The following is a 15961-nucleotide window of genomic DNA, read 5'->3' as shown; positions in this document are numbered from 1 at the left end:
ACGTAAGGCCACTGAAAAATTGTGTGATGTAATAATTCAGACTTTTTTTTTTTAATAAATCCCACTGCTCCTTTGCCCCTGGAAACATCATCCTCAGTTCTCTTTTTGGATTTAACCCAATCCTATTCTCTCTTGGGTATTCTCCCAAATGTAATGCCCAGTCTATGTACATGTGAGTTTGGAGTAAACATCAGGGAAGATGTTGAAGCTATAGGATATCTTTGAGTATGTTAGTCCCTAAATCCCATTTTCCTTTCTGGACTTGAGGTAAGCGAAGGGCCCACAGAATCACATTCCTTTTTGTCAATTTTGTAATTGGGGATTCATGGCAACACCTACAAGAGGCATCGAGGTAGGGGTATACTAGCAGATATTTAACCACTGGATCTCCAATAAAATGTTAAGTTTAATCGGAATCATTAAATTTTTCCCATCATTTTCTTAAATTTAGACATCAAAACAAATCAAACATTCATTTTTGTAGTATTTGCTACATTTGACTTCCAATGTAAAAATGCTCACACTGAAAATTTAACAATTGTCTTTCTTTAGCCGGTATGAGCTGGCTGCAATACTCTACTGCAAGATGACAAAGTTAAGGGCAATGAGGGATGAAATGTCTTTGGTGGGAATGAGGATGGAATCTGGAAGAGAAGGATGTGTCTAATTTCTAAGAAGTAATGTGTCTAGTTTCTGTTGCATATGGAAACTAAGGCTTTCAGTTAATAAATACCAAGCCAAATTTATGAAATGGAGGGAGAATATGGGGCAGAGCATAAGGAAATACACAGATCACACATGGCACACTGTTCTTCATTAAAAGGAGCACCCAATTCATAGACTTCACATATAATTCATACCAACTCAAGCCAGTCCTCTCTCTCTTCCTGTCAGTCTTATTCTCTCACTTTTTTCTATCTTCTCCCCACTTTCTTTCCCACTTTCTCTGTCCATGTTACAGACTCTTCCTCTTTTCTGACTCTCTTCATCCATATTTTTTGTCTCTCTCTTTTCTTATTTCTTTCTGTATTGCTCTCTACTCCTTCCTGTCTTTTATTTCATTAACCTGATTTGCTTTTATTTCTCACTTAATTCTGTTATTTATCTTGTTAATGTTCCTATGGTTCCTGCAGACTGGTTTTATCCCTCATTTCAGATTCCCCTCATTCTATTTTCTCTTATCTCACTTTTTCATGGTATCAGCACACATATATACAATGTTTTTATTTGTCTCATGGAATATTCTTATTTTGTATATTTTCTGAGAGATACATTGGAGGTTTGATTGGCATCTCAGAGACATGTATGACTCTTATATTTCCTTATCTGGCTCTGCCTCTCTCCCTCTCTGGGACCTAAACTCAAAGTATGTATGTAAGCAGGGGGCCTCCTTCAAATAGCAGCTCAAAGAAATGACTTCTAAGAATCCTTCCCTGATTTCCCCCAGCTTTTAACTTCATAATTTCTTTTTAAAAACCATTACCTTCTGTCTCAGTATCAATTTTAAGACAGAAGAATGGCAAGGGGCCAGGCAATCAGAGTTAAGTGATTTGTCCAGGGTCACCCAGCTAGGGAGTATCTGAGATCATATTTGAACCCAGGTCCTCCTGACTCCAGGCCTGGCACTCTATCCATTGTGTTCCCTAGCTGTCCCCCTGATTTCTTTCAAATCTATTTCTCTTCACTCACACTGCCACCACCCTAGCTAGGATCCTCATCACTGCTCACCTGAATTGCTAAAATTGCTTAATTTTTCTCCTAACCTCCTGTCTCTCTTCCTTTCAATGCATCCGTTACACATCTGTGAAAATTATCTTCCTAAAGCCCAGGTTTAATGGTTGCTCTGCTGCTCAACAAATTACCTGTAGGGTAAAATGTAAACCTCATAATCTGACCTTTAAAGTACAATCTGTCGTTCATCTACCCTTTTAGCCTAATTTCACATGACTTCTCTTCACACCTGCTTTACATTTTAAGCCAACTAGCTTACTAGATCCTCCTTGAACTCAACCTGATGCTTCTTGCCTTGAAAATTTCACACAAGCTTTTCACGTCCCATCCTGAAATGCATTATCTTCTATCTCCCCACCCCAAAGCTGAAAGCCTCTTTATTTTCCTTTAAGGTTCAGCTCAGATATTGCCACTTCTGAGTAGTTTTCCTTTATCCCTTTAAAACTCTTTCCTTAAATATTCATGGAGAATTTTTCTGGATTTGTCCTTTGCCCCCTCTACTCCTTATCACACTTCTTTGGGTACATTTCCTATCCCTTGTCTCAAGTAAACTGCTTGAAGGCAGGGGCTATTTTATTTCTGCCTTTCTATCACTAATGATTAGCACAATAGCTTGCATACTGCAAAGGCTTAATCACTATTATCTCAGTTGAACTGATGACACTGGACTCAGATCATCCTTGCATCCTCACTACTTTTCCCTTTCTTTAAAATAGAAATTTCTGTTTCTTGGACCTAATTGCTAACAGTCTTTTAAGGATTGTATGTAGAACTTTCTATTTTGGAATGCCCTAAGGAAGTAACTCTTTCTTACCTTTTTTATTCTCATCTTTCCTAATGCTTGAGATTCCAAAACAGGGACTTTATCCATAAAGGATGATAGGTCAAAGTTTTTACTGATCCAATAAATCTTGACCCTTAAGATTTGTAGGGACAAGGTATGTATTTTTTTTAATGGTGTGTTTTCTCTCTAGGTGTGTTAGAAAGATTCTATGGAAGCAGGGAATCTTACTAGTGTGACTGAGTTTGTCCTCTTGGGACTCTCACAGGCTCAGGAGCTACAAGATTTTTTTTTCCTTGTGTTCCTGATTGTCTATATTACAACTGTTATAGGAAACCTCCTCATTATAGTTACAGTGACTTCTGACACTCGGCTCAATACTCCCATGTATTTCCTTCTCCGTAACTTGGCTGTTATAGATCTTTGCTACTCCTCAGTCACTGCCCCCAAGATGCTGACGGACTTCCTGTCTGAGGCCAAGACCATCTCCTACCAGGGCTGCATGACACAGATCTTCTTTTTCCATCTCTTGGGTGGTGGTACAGTATTCTTCCTCTCAGTGATGGCATTTGATCGCTATGTTGCCATCTCCCGGCCCCTCCATTATGTCACCATCATGAACGCTCAGATGTGTTTGGGACTGGTGGTGGCTGCCTGGGCAGGAGGCTTTGTCCACTCCATTGTCCAGCTTGCACTTTTGCTCCCCTTGCCTTTCTGTGGCCCCAACATTCTGGATAACTTTTATTGTGATGTCCCCCAAGTCCTAAGACTTGCCTGTACAGACACCTCTCTCCTGGAACTCCTCATGATTACCAACAGTGGGATGTTGGTTCTTATTTGGTTCCTGCTCCTTTTGGCTTCCTACACAGTCATCTTGGTGATGCTGAGATCTCACTCAGGAGAAGGGAGGCGCAAAGCTTCTTCCACCTGTACCACCCACATTATTGTGGTATCTTTGATCTTTGTGCCCTGCATCTACATCTATGCCCGGCCATTCACCTCCTTCCCTTTGGACAAGGCTGTCTCCATCAGCTACACAGTCATCACTCCCATGCTCAACCCTATGATTTACACTCTGAGGAATCAGGAGATGCAGTCTGCCATGAAAAGATTAGGGATACGCCTACTGGTTTGTAGAAGGGAGTGAATTTCATGTAGACTAAATCCTGGGTAAGTCATTTCTCTTCTCCTAGCTTCAATCTTCCCATCCTTAGAATTGGAGGCTATATTCTCCACATGTATTCACCATAGGTCATGGGGATATTGTGAGGCTGCAGGGAGATGTTAGGGGTCTTTGCAATTGAAAACTATACCCAAGCAAGGAGAGAAGTATTCCTATATCCACAGCCACATAACAATTATTGTAAGCAATATCCTCATGGTTATAGTGACTACTAAACCCCAGGTCTACATTCTCCTGTATTTCTTACTCCATAATTTCGTTATTATAGATTTATGCTGCTCCTTGACCACTAGTCTAAGAAGCTGATTGATTTCTTGTCTGAAGACAAGACCATCTTTTACCAATTTCATAAGTTATACAAGATCACTAATGTAGAGTTGGAAAGGACCTTAGAAGCCATTGAGACTAATCCTCTAGTTTTACATATGAGGAAATTAAGACCAATAGAGGCAAATAACTTATCCAGGGTCACACAGCTAGTAAGAGTTTGATACAGGATTTAAACTCAAGTTTTCTTGGCTCCAGCTCCAGCACTATACCACCTCAGTACTTCAATGTATCAATCAATCAATGTATCAAACAAATACATTCAATGCATGATCCATATCTTCTTTTTCCATGTCCTACGGAAATGTTTCTATTTATGGGAGAATAGCTATGATGAATGCTAATATAATATATATACACACATATACATAAATATATGTATTTTCATATGCACACACATATCTCTATACATACATATATATGACCTACAAAAACCTATTCTTTTTTATTTCTGGACCTTGCGATTCCCTCATATACATGTTTGTTTTCATATTTAAATATTTCTCTTGGTTTCTGTTTTCTTTTTGTATTAGGAAAATAATTGAGTCCCCATTTCTCCAAGATAGTCAGGCTAGCCTGAGCCTGTGGACCTATTTCATAACAAAGCCAATTGTTTTCTGAAGATATTGGGAGCACACTAGTCTTTCTTCCATTTATCTATACAATGGTTTTTCTGAGAGAAGGATAAGAGCCCTGATATGCTATGGGAAAACATGGATTGCACAAAGATATTGAGGCACATAGTATGTGTGTGTGTGTGTGTGTGTGTGTGTGTGTGTGTGTGTGTGTGTGTGTGTGTATTTCATCAATCATTGAGCATGAAGCATAATGGCAGGACCATCCCCATGACTGTAATCTGCCCATTTTCTTCGTTTCACTTTGCTTTTATATTTTGAAAACCCATTTCATTTCTTGTTGGAGTCATCATCAGGAAAAGTGCCAGAGGAAAGGTATGTGCTCTTATGTGCTCTGGGAGTTCAGGGGAGAGGGAAATCTATGGAATGGTGTAGTCTAGGGTGTCACAGAAGAAGTGGGATTTGAGCTTGGTTTTGAAAGATTCAGATCAGTTGAATAGAGAATTTAGGGTATTCTGGATACAAGGTAAATTAGAGCATTGCAGGGTGTGTTTTGGAGATTGATTGTAGATAACTGGCTGTACTAGAGAATTTGAGGAGGAAAGCTCTAGGTACCTAGGTTAGGGCAAGATTATGGCAGGAGAATAACTAGAGAAACACCAATTTTATTTGGTCTAAGACTTTAAGTCATGTGGCTGGTTATTGACTTAGGTGGAGCTAGAACCTAGGTCTCTTGTTTAATTGACCTTATTCAGTCCATTGTTCTTTATACCAGATGACCTGGCAATTTGCAAATACTTTTAAAATATATTGTAAAATGAAAAATGTTTGCAAATTGGAGCACACATTACTCATGTAGTAGTGGATGTGGACCTTGGGATATGATGTGATCCTGAACTTTATTCCACCTGATGCTTTCCTCCAAACAGGTGAGTCCTCCTAGCATGGAGAAGACTTTCCTTCAATTTTCCCTGCCTCACATATCAAGAGAAATCAAACTCCAGTAGTCCAATAAAGAAAAATCACATGTCTCTTGACTTCTGAGAGGAGATAGTTTTAAATGAAAGAAAGCAAAAGGGGAAAGTGGAAATGGTGATAACTTCAAACTCTGACTCTGTTACTTCTCATCTTGGGTGAATCATTTCATCTCTCTAGGTCTCCATTCCTTCATCTGTAAAATTTAGGAGTTTGCCTAAATGACTTCAAAGTCCCCTTCTATCTCTAAATCCTATTAGTCTCTAAAGATTTCAGTCTATTTCTGCCTTACTTTCTATTGCTATGTCTTTTTTACTGTCTTTATCTCTTTATCCCAGTCTGGGTCTTTATCTCCTGGGATGTGACTTTTTATGAACAAACCTCTCAGCAAAATCCATAATCAACCCATGGTAAGATTTTAATAGAGATATAATTCATTTCTTTCTTTTGATCCAGAACTATGATTTACTTAGTAGCATGAACTCTCAGCAAGGAAACTCTCCCTGCCAATGCAGATTAGTCCCAGATCTGAAACTTATAGTCTGAGAGTTTCCTGAGGGTACTGAGAAATTTAAAGACTTGCCCATGGTCACACAGCCAATATGTGCTGGGGTAGGATCTGAACTTATATCTTTCCAACTCCCAAACTGGCCCTTTATTCCCTATACCATGAAGTCTGTCACATATTTGAACAAAAAGGCACATTTCTATAACACTTAATGAACTAAAAGGATTTCCTATAAACAGTCTTCTGAGTCTAAATATTATTATCCCCATTTTCCAGATGTGGAAATGGTGCCAAGTAATGTTAGAGCCAGGATGTGAATCCAGGTCTCCTGAATCCATCTCCAGGATTTATTCCACTCAATATTGCTTTATGTTGTTCTTTAGTAATTTTTTTCAGTTGTGTCCAACTCTTTGTGACCCCTTTGGGGACTTTCTTAGCATAGATACTGAAATGCTTTGTCATTTCCTTCTCCAGTTCATTTTACAGATGAGGAACATGAGGCAAACAGGGTTAACTGATTTGCCCATGGTCACACAGTTAGTGTCTGAGAATGGATTTAAACTCATGAAGTTGGGTCTTCCTGATTCCAAGACCAGTGCTCTATCCACTGCATCAGTTAGCATTTTATTTTTACTATCTCTCTCTCTCTCTCTTCTCTCTCTGTTTCTCTCTCTATCTGTCTCTCTGTCTCTCTCTGTCTCTCTCTCTCTCTCTCTCTCTCTCGTCTCATTCAAATGGTCCCATTTGGATGATCACAGAAAATATGTAAAGCAAGCAATTCTATATTTTTCAGATGAAGAAACTCAGATTCAGACTGGGTAAGTGATTTGCCATTCATAGTTTACTATCAGCATAAATAAAATATGAAACTGGGTCTAGGATCGAGTGGAAATGTCCTAAGGTTTAGAGAAGGAAGAGACTTTAATGTTTATCTAGTCCTGTCTTCTTGCTTTATAGATGAAGATGCTGGGACTCATGAAAATAAAATGAATGACATGTAGCCACATAGCTAGTTAGTAACTGAAAATGGATTGAAAACTAGATCCTCTGACTCCCAATACAAGATTCTTTCTACTATACTACACTACTGGAAGATACCTCAAAGGTCATTGAGTCAAACACCTATTTGCCCTCTACAACAGCTCCATCCAGCCTTGACTTGAAGAGCTCTAGTAGTGGAAAACTCACTACTCCCTGTGGCAACCCATTTCCTTTCTTGGACAGTTTAACCACTAAGGAGTCCTCTCCTACACTGAACAAAATGACCTTTCTGTAAATTCTCCCCATTTGTCCCAGTTCTGCACTTTGAAGCCAGGTTGGATGGGTCTAAGCCCCTTCTGTATAATAGCCTTTCAAGGCTAAACATTTCAAATTCGACCAATTTTCTTATGCCATCATTACTAACCTCCTCATCAATGTCCCCATCATTCCTAAAATCAAGATTCTTGTGGGGCAGCTGGGTGGCTCAGTAGATTGAGAGTCAGGCCTAAAGATGGGAGGTCCTAGCTTCAAATCTGGCCTCAGATACTTCTTAGCTATGTGATCCTGGGCAAGTCACTTAACTCCCATTGCTTAGCCCTTACCACTCTTCTGCCTTGCAACAATACTCAATATTGATTCTAAGATGGAAGGTAAGGGTTTTTTAAAAAATCAAGATTCTTCCCCAAAATGTGTCATCTATAATTAAACATAATATTCCAGAAGTAGTCAGAGCAAAACTAAGTACAATGTAATGACCATCTCCCTTATACACTCATACATATTATTACTATTAACTATATTATTGTATAATTAGGTATTCACATTATGTGCATTTTAATGTGACCCAAGAATTTTAGTATTTTTTTGGCAGCCATGTCAAACTGCCTGCTGAAGTTGTAGTTCGATGAATCCTCAAAGAATCTTCCCTACCTGGTACGTGTGCAGCTCTCTATAAAATTTCATTCCCATCCCATTTGACCAAAAATTACATATTAGTAAGTTTTTTGTAATAACTAAAGAAAAGTCTTGCTTTAACTTAAATTTATGTCATCTTGCTCAGTCTTTGGAAGATGTGGGAGAGAATTATAACATCCATCCTTTTCCTAGGGACAGTTCCATATTTCCTGATGCAACTCTCTTTATTGTTTACAACTTATGGAGCACATAGAAGCACTTATTTTCTGCCCCTTTGGAGCTGACATACTAAGCATGATGGGGTGAGGAGGAGTCACATGACACACATGAGATATGACCCTCACATAAAATGGCCAAATCTATGAATAAACATGTACCAAGGAACCGTTTTGCCTGTCAAAAGATGTGAATAAATTATTTTAAAAAGAAGGAAAATCATCAATAACAATGTGAAAAATAATTCAAATCCATAATCATAAGAGAAATGCAAGTTAAAACATCTCAGAAGTTACACTTCATATTCAACAATTTGACAAAGATAATAAAAGATGAAAATAGTCAATATTGGAGGGGAAGCTGAGAGATGGGCTCACTGATACATTGTTGATGGAGCTGTGAACCCATCCAAGAACTGTGGGAAACAATTTGGAATTATGGAAACAATTCACTAAACTCTTTATATTCTTAGTCATAGCAATTCTCACTATCATATTCAAATAATGGGAAGGTTGTTTTGTGGAAAAAGAATCAGCCTTGTTCCATTTTTGCCCTTGAGAGCAGAATTGGGAGCAATGGGTGGAAGATGCAAAGAGGTCAGTTTAAGCTTGAAAAACTTTCTAATAATCAGACCTGTCCCAAAGTGGAATGAGCTGCCTTGGAAATCTGTGGATTTCCTCTAGTTGTCTTTAGATAGAGCCTGAATAACTACTTCTTTCATAAGTTATAGTGAGGATTCTTTTCAGGAATGGGTTAGACTAGGGAGCCACTGAGGCTCCTTCTTGCTCTAAATTCTGTGTTCCGGAAATTCTAACTGACCCATTGTCCCTTCAGTTTCTCTCAGAAGTCATAACTACTGAGTGGACTATTTTCTAGTTTCTTGGAAACCCAGACAACATCTTGGGAGTTTTAAAACTAGCAATGAACTAGTCTTGGGGGATACAATAATTTTAAACAATTCTTTATGTACCCAAAGGAACATATAAGCTCTGAGAGCTGGGTAGAAGAGATGTTGCAATAAAAATGGAAATAATTTCTTTATTCCATTATTTTGGTACCTTGGGTTTTGCTGTGGTGTTTTATAGCTAAATCCAAATGGTTTGAACATATATTTGATAACTGCTAATGCAATGGAAAGGCTAGCCACCAACAGAAGGACTAACCAGAGCCTTACTTCTTTACTAGAAGAAAGATACTAGGATAGTTGGGATAGTGTAGAACTGAGGTGAAATGAAAAAATTGCCAATTAACAGTCCTGCATACTGCTTTATGTTCTGATGAGGCTAGAGCACATCTCTCAGGATACTGCAGCAGTAGTTGAATCCTCTTTTAAGTTTGTTTTTGCCAGATTTGCACTCGTGAGTGTCCTCTGTTTAGCATTACTTTTGTGTGTAGGAATAACTTATGTGCTATGTTCATATTGTCCACTGAATATATTTTTCTGGCCCCTTTTGGGAAAGCCTTATAGGCGTGTAATAAATAAAATTGTTCCCAGAGCTGAAGACTCAATGAGCCAAAGAATGAGGGAAAAAGGAATAGAAACCCTTATTGGAGGCTCCTCTAATGGAATCTGGTTTAACTGCATGCCTGGCTATAGAATAGGGAGTGGGCACAGTACCTCCATCCCCTATGGCACACTAGCAGTGGTTTCCAAGATGAGACTTGACTAAGTAATACAAGATCTCAGCCTTTCTCAATCTCATTGTGATCTTCAACAATACTACTTGTCTCAAAGACCTTGACAACCCGATGTTAGAAAGCTCCAAGGTTACTTCAAAAAAGAAACCCCAAATCCAGTAGTCTTCTACTTCTATTGATGTCTCTGAAATATAGGAGTCAAAAATATAACTTTATTACATTTGGGTAAATGTACTTTTCTCAAAGGCATACTTATGGGTTCCTATGTAGGGAAAGAATGCCCACTTAGGCACAACCAAATACTACATCAAAAAGTCAAGGGCTTTATTCCCAATGCTATTCACTCTATAACTCTCACTTCCACTTCTGCAAGGAAACACTAAGGAGGAAAGAGGATCAGCACTCATGGCTGAATACAAGTCTCCAGGTTTCCTTTATGATAATAAACCCATAATACCACTGGGGATATAGGCTCTTCCCTTAATAGATACCACCAGTCCCTCTCTGAATCCCCTAGGAAACCTAGATTTTTCCAGCTTTCCTTGTCTTGATGAGGAATAAACCTATTTCCTAATCCAATGGTAATACCTTCATTAGACAAATGAAGGGAAATAATGCCAATGAGCTTTAAAAGGTTACAGTTTTATAATGTCAAGTTACAAACATCATCCATTATATCCCATTCCCTTTAATTTACCTTTTTAACTGGCTTCTTCTCTTTCCCAACACATTAGACCAAAAGGAATCAAATGAGTCAGATTTGCTTTCTTCAGTCAAACTCATTAATTGATTAATAGCCCCAAACCACCTTTGTGGATGGAAAGCATTGGCAGATATCCAGACTGTCATTGGAAAGAGAAATAGGCAACCCCATCCCTGAAAATCCTGGTTGGTCTGTCTCTTTTATGCAAAATTCCCCAAGCCAAATGGCTATGCCTGGCATCTGCTTAAGAGCCAAGGAAAGGCAACCATTTTGCAAAAATGGATATCATGCAACTGTCTGGGTCTTAATGCCAGTGCAGCTGCCAAGAATGAACAGAGGAACAGATGGGCAAGGAGTAGTTTTGAGAATTGCCTGCAGGATCACAGTACCCTGACCATGTATATTCAGTTGAATACCACAGAATTTGAGAATTGAGATGAACCTTAGAAGCCATTATTCAAACTTACAAGTGTAATCTGGGGTTCACTCTTTGAACTGGCTCATTTGTCCAACCTGCATTCACTCTGGCAGGTCTTGGATTTCCTGAAAAGGTCTGGAACCATGCAACAACAACTCACAATTCTCAGAATTCTTGTGGTAATCCTGGTGTGAGAAAGTATATGCTCCCACTACTCACCACCAAGGATCCTCAGTCCCCTCACAACAAAATAGATACAAAGCCTGTGTTCCTCCTCTCTACCCTTCTTTCTCTCTCTCAAACCAAAGAGAAGTCGAGAGTGACACAGGAACTCTTGACAAGTTTTCCCTCTCTCCAGCTTTATATGGTGATAGAGAGTAATAAGTGTTGGGATAACAGCAGGATTCGACAACGAGTCAATGAACTTCTGGCAGATGCTCTAGCCTTTCTCCAATCAATCAACCAAGCAACATCTCTCATCCAATCATCAAGTCTTCAACAAAGCAGCTGGAAGCCTTCTCCATCTGTGGTCTCTGGTTTCCTGGGCTTCTTCCTTTATTCAAAGTGCTCTCCTGACCTTCTATAGCTTCTTTTCTGTTTTTTAAAGATAATCTATATAATACCTAAATTAGAACATCCTGTTGATTAGTGACTCACCTTTCCTTTATTAAGTAAAACTGAAGAAATTCATTTCCCCATGAGATCTGGACACAACAGTCCTTAAATATTCTTTCCATAGTCCAAAATGGTTACTTTATTTGTTATTTTATCAGTTATAAACTTCAAAGCTCTAAAAATAATCATGCAAATAAGCTAATGGGTCACAAAGTACAGCAGCCACCATTACCTTATTTCCATCATTATTCTAGTCCTCTCAATTCATCAGTTGAGGGTTATTTCTATCCGATTGTTAGAATGGTCTGTACTCTTCCTCACCATTTTATCTGAGAGCCTTTTCTTCACAAGTGGACTTTATTAGTTTTCCATTCACAAATGTTCGTTTTCTTCCTCTTTCAGCAATTAAACTGTTCACATAAAAAAGACTACCTTCTACATGAAAAGCATCTCCAGCAGAACATAACCAATGAGTGATTTGCTTGAAGACCTCTAAAGAGTGAGAATGTGCCATCTTTCCAGTCAGTCCAATCCAATTTGGGACAGTTCTAATTGAGAGGAAGTTAGCAACTTCTAACTCATTAAGATGGATCCATATTTCCACTCTCATAGTGATCCCTGGCTCTAGTGACACCATATTGCTTCTTCTTTATCTTGCAACTCTGAATTCAGCTCCATTGCTTACTTTTCCCTTTCCCTTTCCTTCCCTCCAATTTTCTTGGTAGGATTATATTTCCACTAAAATTATGCTGGTCATGAGAGTTCTTACAGATATCTAGAGTGCTCATTGGTGGTAAAACTGTAGTTTTACCCATGATGAGCTAAAACCACTGCTAGACTTTTTCTTTTTCCCTTTTCCTTCTTTCCACCATCTAATATTTCTATCAGCTGTGCCATTTGTTGAGTTCCTACTGCATGATGAGTTCACTAATGTGCTCTAGAGGAAGAAGGAGGATACAGAAGAAATGGAAAATGTGGTCCCATTGTTCAAGAAGCTTATCCAAGGAGTCAATAATATTATTAATAATACTTCTAAGCTCAGTAATTCAAAGACCTACAACTTCCTTTCTATGAGCATACTCTCCAAAAATAAATATTGAAAATCACTATATAATTCAGTGAATGGTCTTGGATAGTTGCTATATCTGAAAATTTCATCATCCTACAATCATACTGGTGAAGCACCTTTCTAAACTCAGTCAGGATGGTCCTCACGTGACAGATTTACAACTCATCACTGGACCTACCTAACCTCAAAGCCTTGTTAGCTTGGTGGGGTTGTCCCAGACCTCATGCTAATCTTTGGTCTCAATATGGGAAGTCCTGGGTTCAAATCTGGCTTCAGATACTTCTTAGCTATGTGACCCTAGACAAGTTTCTTAACTTCTCATTGTCTAGCCCTTATTACTCTTCTACCTTGGTACCAATACACAATATTTATTCTAAGATGGAAGGTAAGGGTTTAAAAATGCTAGTCTTTGAATGCCCAAGGTCACCTCTCTACTGCAATGAGGTATCTAGGGCAATCAAGTCCATCCTACAAGGCATCAGAGGTGGTCTTTAGAGGAGTAATAATGACAAACAACATACATTGATATTTGGTTTCAAGGTTTACAAAGTGTTTTCTTCAAAGCATCAGTAGAAGGGTGATGGTACAAGCATGATTGTCTCCAATTTATAAATGAGGCCAAAATAGATGAAGTGACCTATCCATCCATGGTCACACAACTAACAAAGTCAAAGACATGATTTGTATGGATGATATAGCTCGGTCTAGAAAAGAAGCAAGAAGTTCATTCAAGGCAAATTTCCTCATCTTCTACTTGATTCCATGACCAATTCCATTCAATGAACCAATAATTTCTACTTCTCTCCCAAGGAAAATACTGGTGTCCACTTTGAGAGACTGGCCATGTATCCTTCTATCCACAGCTATTTATTCAGTATCTACTGTGTGTAAGACTCCCACTTTAGAAACCTATTTCCAGAGATCCTGGGTCTTGAAGTTCTTGAAAAAGTACTGCCAAAAGAGTGCCAATAGGAGGAGAGATATTGTAAGCTTGACTGTGATAAATTTCTGGTCCTTTCTCCACCAGTCATATCCTGTGGTAACCTTAGCACCTGCTTCAGGATTGGGAATTATAGAAGTGAGTGGAGAAAGGACTCTTTGAGGACTACAGGAGAGACAGGCTTGCATTTGGATACATATGAGGACAAGCAAAGCAGAAAACAAAACAAAACATTTCCTTGGGGTACATGGGGATATGGGGGTAAAGGCAGGTAGTTTGAAGGGAGGAGGCAGGAGAAGTAAGCTCTGTAAAAGTTCTTTTTGGTTCTAAGTACAGCTGGCTGGTCTAGTAGCAGATCCAGAAGAAACTAAAGTAGCTATTGATCTTGAAGGTATCTTTGGGGACCTTGGAGATACCATTTCTGTGACATTACCATGTAGAAAGCTAGGTGGCAAAATAGACAGAGTGCTGGTCTTGGAGTTAGGTCTTAGAGTTAGGAAGACCTGAAATTCAGTTTCAAACACTAATTAGCTTTGTGTCCCTGTAAAGACTGTAAATCTGTATTTATAAATCTGTAAAGACTGGAAAGGTAGGAAGAATTCAGGTTGTAAAGAGTTTTAAATATAAAATGGAAGAGTTTATATTTATCTTAGAATTAATAGGAAGCAACTAGATTTTATTTTTTGATTTTTTTTAAATAGCATTTTTTATTTTTTATCCAGTTTGAATTTTTTTAACATTTAATAATATTTATTTTTTAGAAAAGTTAACATGGTTACATGATTCATGCTCTTACTTTCCCCTTTACCCCCTAACCTTCCCCCCCATAGCCAATGCGCATTTCCACTGTTTTTAACATGTGTCATTGATCAAGACCAATTTCCAAATTGTTGATAGTTGCATTGGTGTGGTAGTTTCGAGTCTACATCCCCAATCATGTCCACCTCAGCCCATGTGTTCAAGCAGTTGCTCTTCTTCTGTTTCCACTCCTGAAGTTCTTCCTCTGAATGTGGGTAGCATTCTTTTCCATAAGTCCCTCAGAATTGTCCTGGGTCATTACATTACTGCTAGTATAGAAGTCCATTACAACAACTAGATTTTATTAAGAAAGACATGGTAACATTTGCACTTTGAGAAAATCACATTGGTAGCAACCTGAATAAAGGATTGGAGTGTGGTAGAATTTTGAAGCTTGGAGGCCAACTAGGGAGCTATTGTAGTAATCCAGAGAGAGAGAGAGAGAGAGAGAGAGAGAGAGAGAGAGAGAGAGAGAGAGAGAGAGAGAAAGAGAGAGAGAGAGAAAGAGAGAGAGAGAGAAAGAGAGAGAGAGAGGATGAGAATCTGAATTAGGGTGAATATAGAGAAGAAGATGACTGCAAGAGAGGAGGTGGTAGGACCAACAAGATTAGACAACTGATTGGAGGTATAGAATGAGTCAAGGATGACTTACTTCCACAATCAACGGGAAATCTGGAAGAAGAGTGGTTTTGGAGAAAAAAGATAATGAATTCTGCTTTGGAAATCCATGTTGAGCTTGAGATCTATATGAAACAGAAAGAAATTAGTGATGCAAGACGGGCTCAGGAGAGAAAGTAGGGCTATATAAATAGATCTGGGAGTCATTCAAGTAGAGGTGATAATTGAACCCATGGGAGCTAATGAGGTTATCAAGTGAGAGAGCATAGAAAGGGAAAAGAAGAGGGCTGAGGGTATAGAACCCCAAGAGACACTCAAGTTAGGGAGCATGGCATGGATAGTGAACCAGCAACAGAGAGTAAGGAGTTGTTAGATAACACTAATAGGTAGCATTTATATAACATTTCAAGATTTACAAAGACCTTTACAGATTTTATCACATTTGATGTTCATAACAGCCTTGTAAAGTAGGTGCTATTATTCCTATTTTACAGATGAGGAAATTGAGACAGAGATGTAAAGTTAGGCAGTCGATAAACATTTATTAAGCACCAGGCACTGTGCTAAGTGCCAGCGATACAAAGAAAGGTAAAAGAAGGTCCCTGCTTTCAAGGAGTTCTTGGTTTAACGGAGGAGAAGATACATAAACAACTAAGTTCAAACAAACAATATACAGGATCCTTTTGGAGATAACTAACAAGAGAAGGCACTAAAATGGAGAGGGATTTAGAAAAACTTAGAATATGGTGTTGCATTTGGGACTTGATAGAATCCAAAGAAGCCAAGAGGCAGAGTGAGAAGAGAGAATTCCAGACACAGGGCACAGCCAATAAAAAAGGCCAAATTCAGGAGGTGGAGTCATATAGCTCATAAGTATCCTAGTCAGGAATCAAACTCCGGTCTTCTAATCCTAAGTTCAGTGCTCTATCTGCTATGCCACCTAGATATACTATACCTTCTGCCTGGCACA

General features: G+C 38.7%; 1 protein-coding gene across 1 annotated transcript; it reads left to right on the top strand.

Annotated features, from left to right (window-relative positions):
- Window positions 1-2723: 2723 nt before the first annotated feature.
- On the top strand, window positions 2724-3659 carry LOC123245142 (olfactory receptor 4D1-like). Its single transcript, XM_044673899.1, has one exon. The coding sequence runs from the start codon at window positions 2724-2726 to the stop codon at window positions 3657-3659; it is 936 nt and encodes a 311-aa protein (XP_044529834.1).
- Window positions 3660-15961: the final 12302 nt, after the last annotated feature.

Source organism: Gracilinanus agilis, chromosome 4 (genome assembly GCF_016433145.1).
Source record: "Gracilinanus agilis isolate LMUSP501 chromosome 4, AgileGrace, whole genome shotgun sequence".
Classification (NCBI taxonomy): Eukaryota; Metazoa; Chordata; class Mammalia; order Didelphimorphia; family Didelphidae; genus Gracilinanus; species Gracilinanus agilis.
This window is presented reverse-complemented; position numbering and strand designations above follow the sequence as displayed.

Excerpts from the sequence above, each read along its gene's own strand:
- LOC123245142 (XM_044673899.1), top strand. The coding sequence starts at position 2,724 with ATGGAAGCAGGGAATCTTACTAGTGTGACTGAGTTTGTCCTCTTGGGA.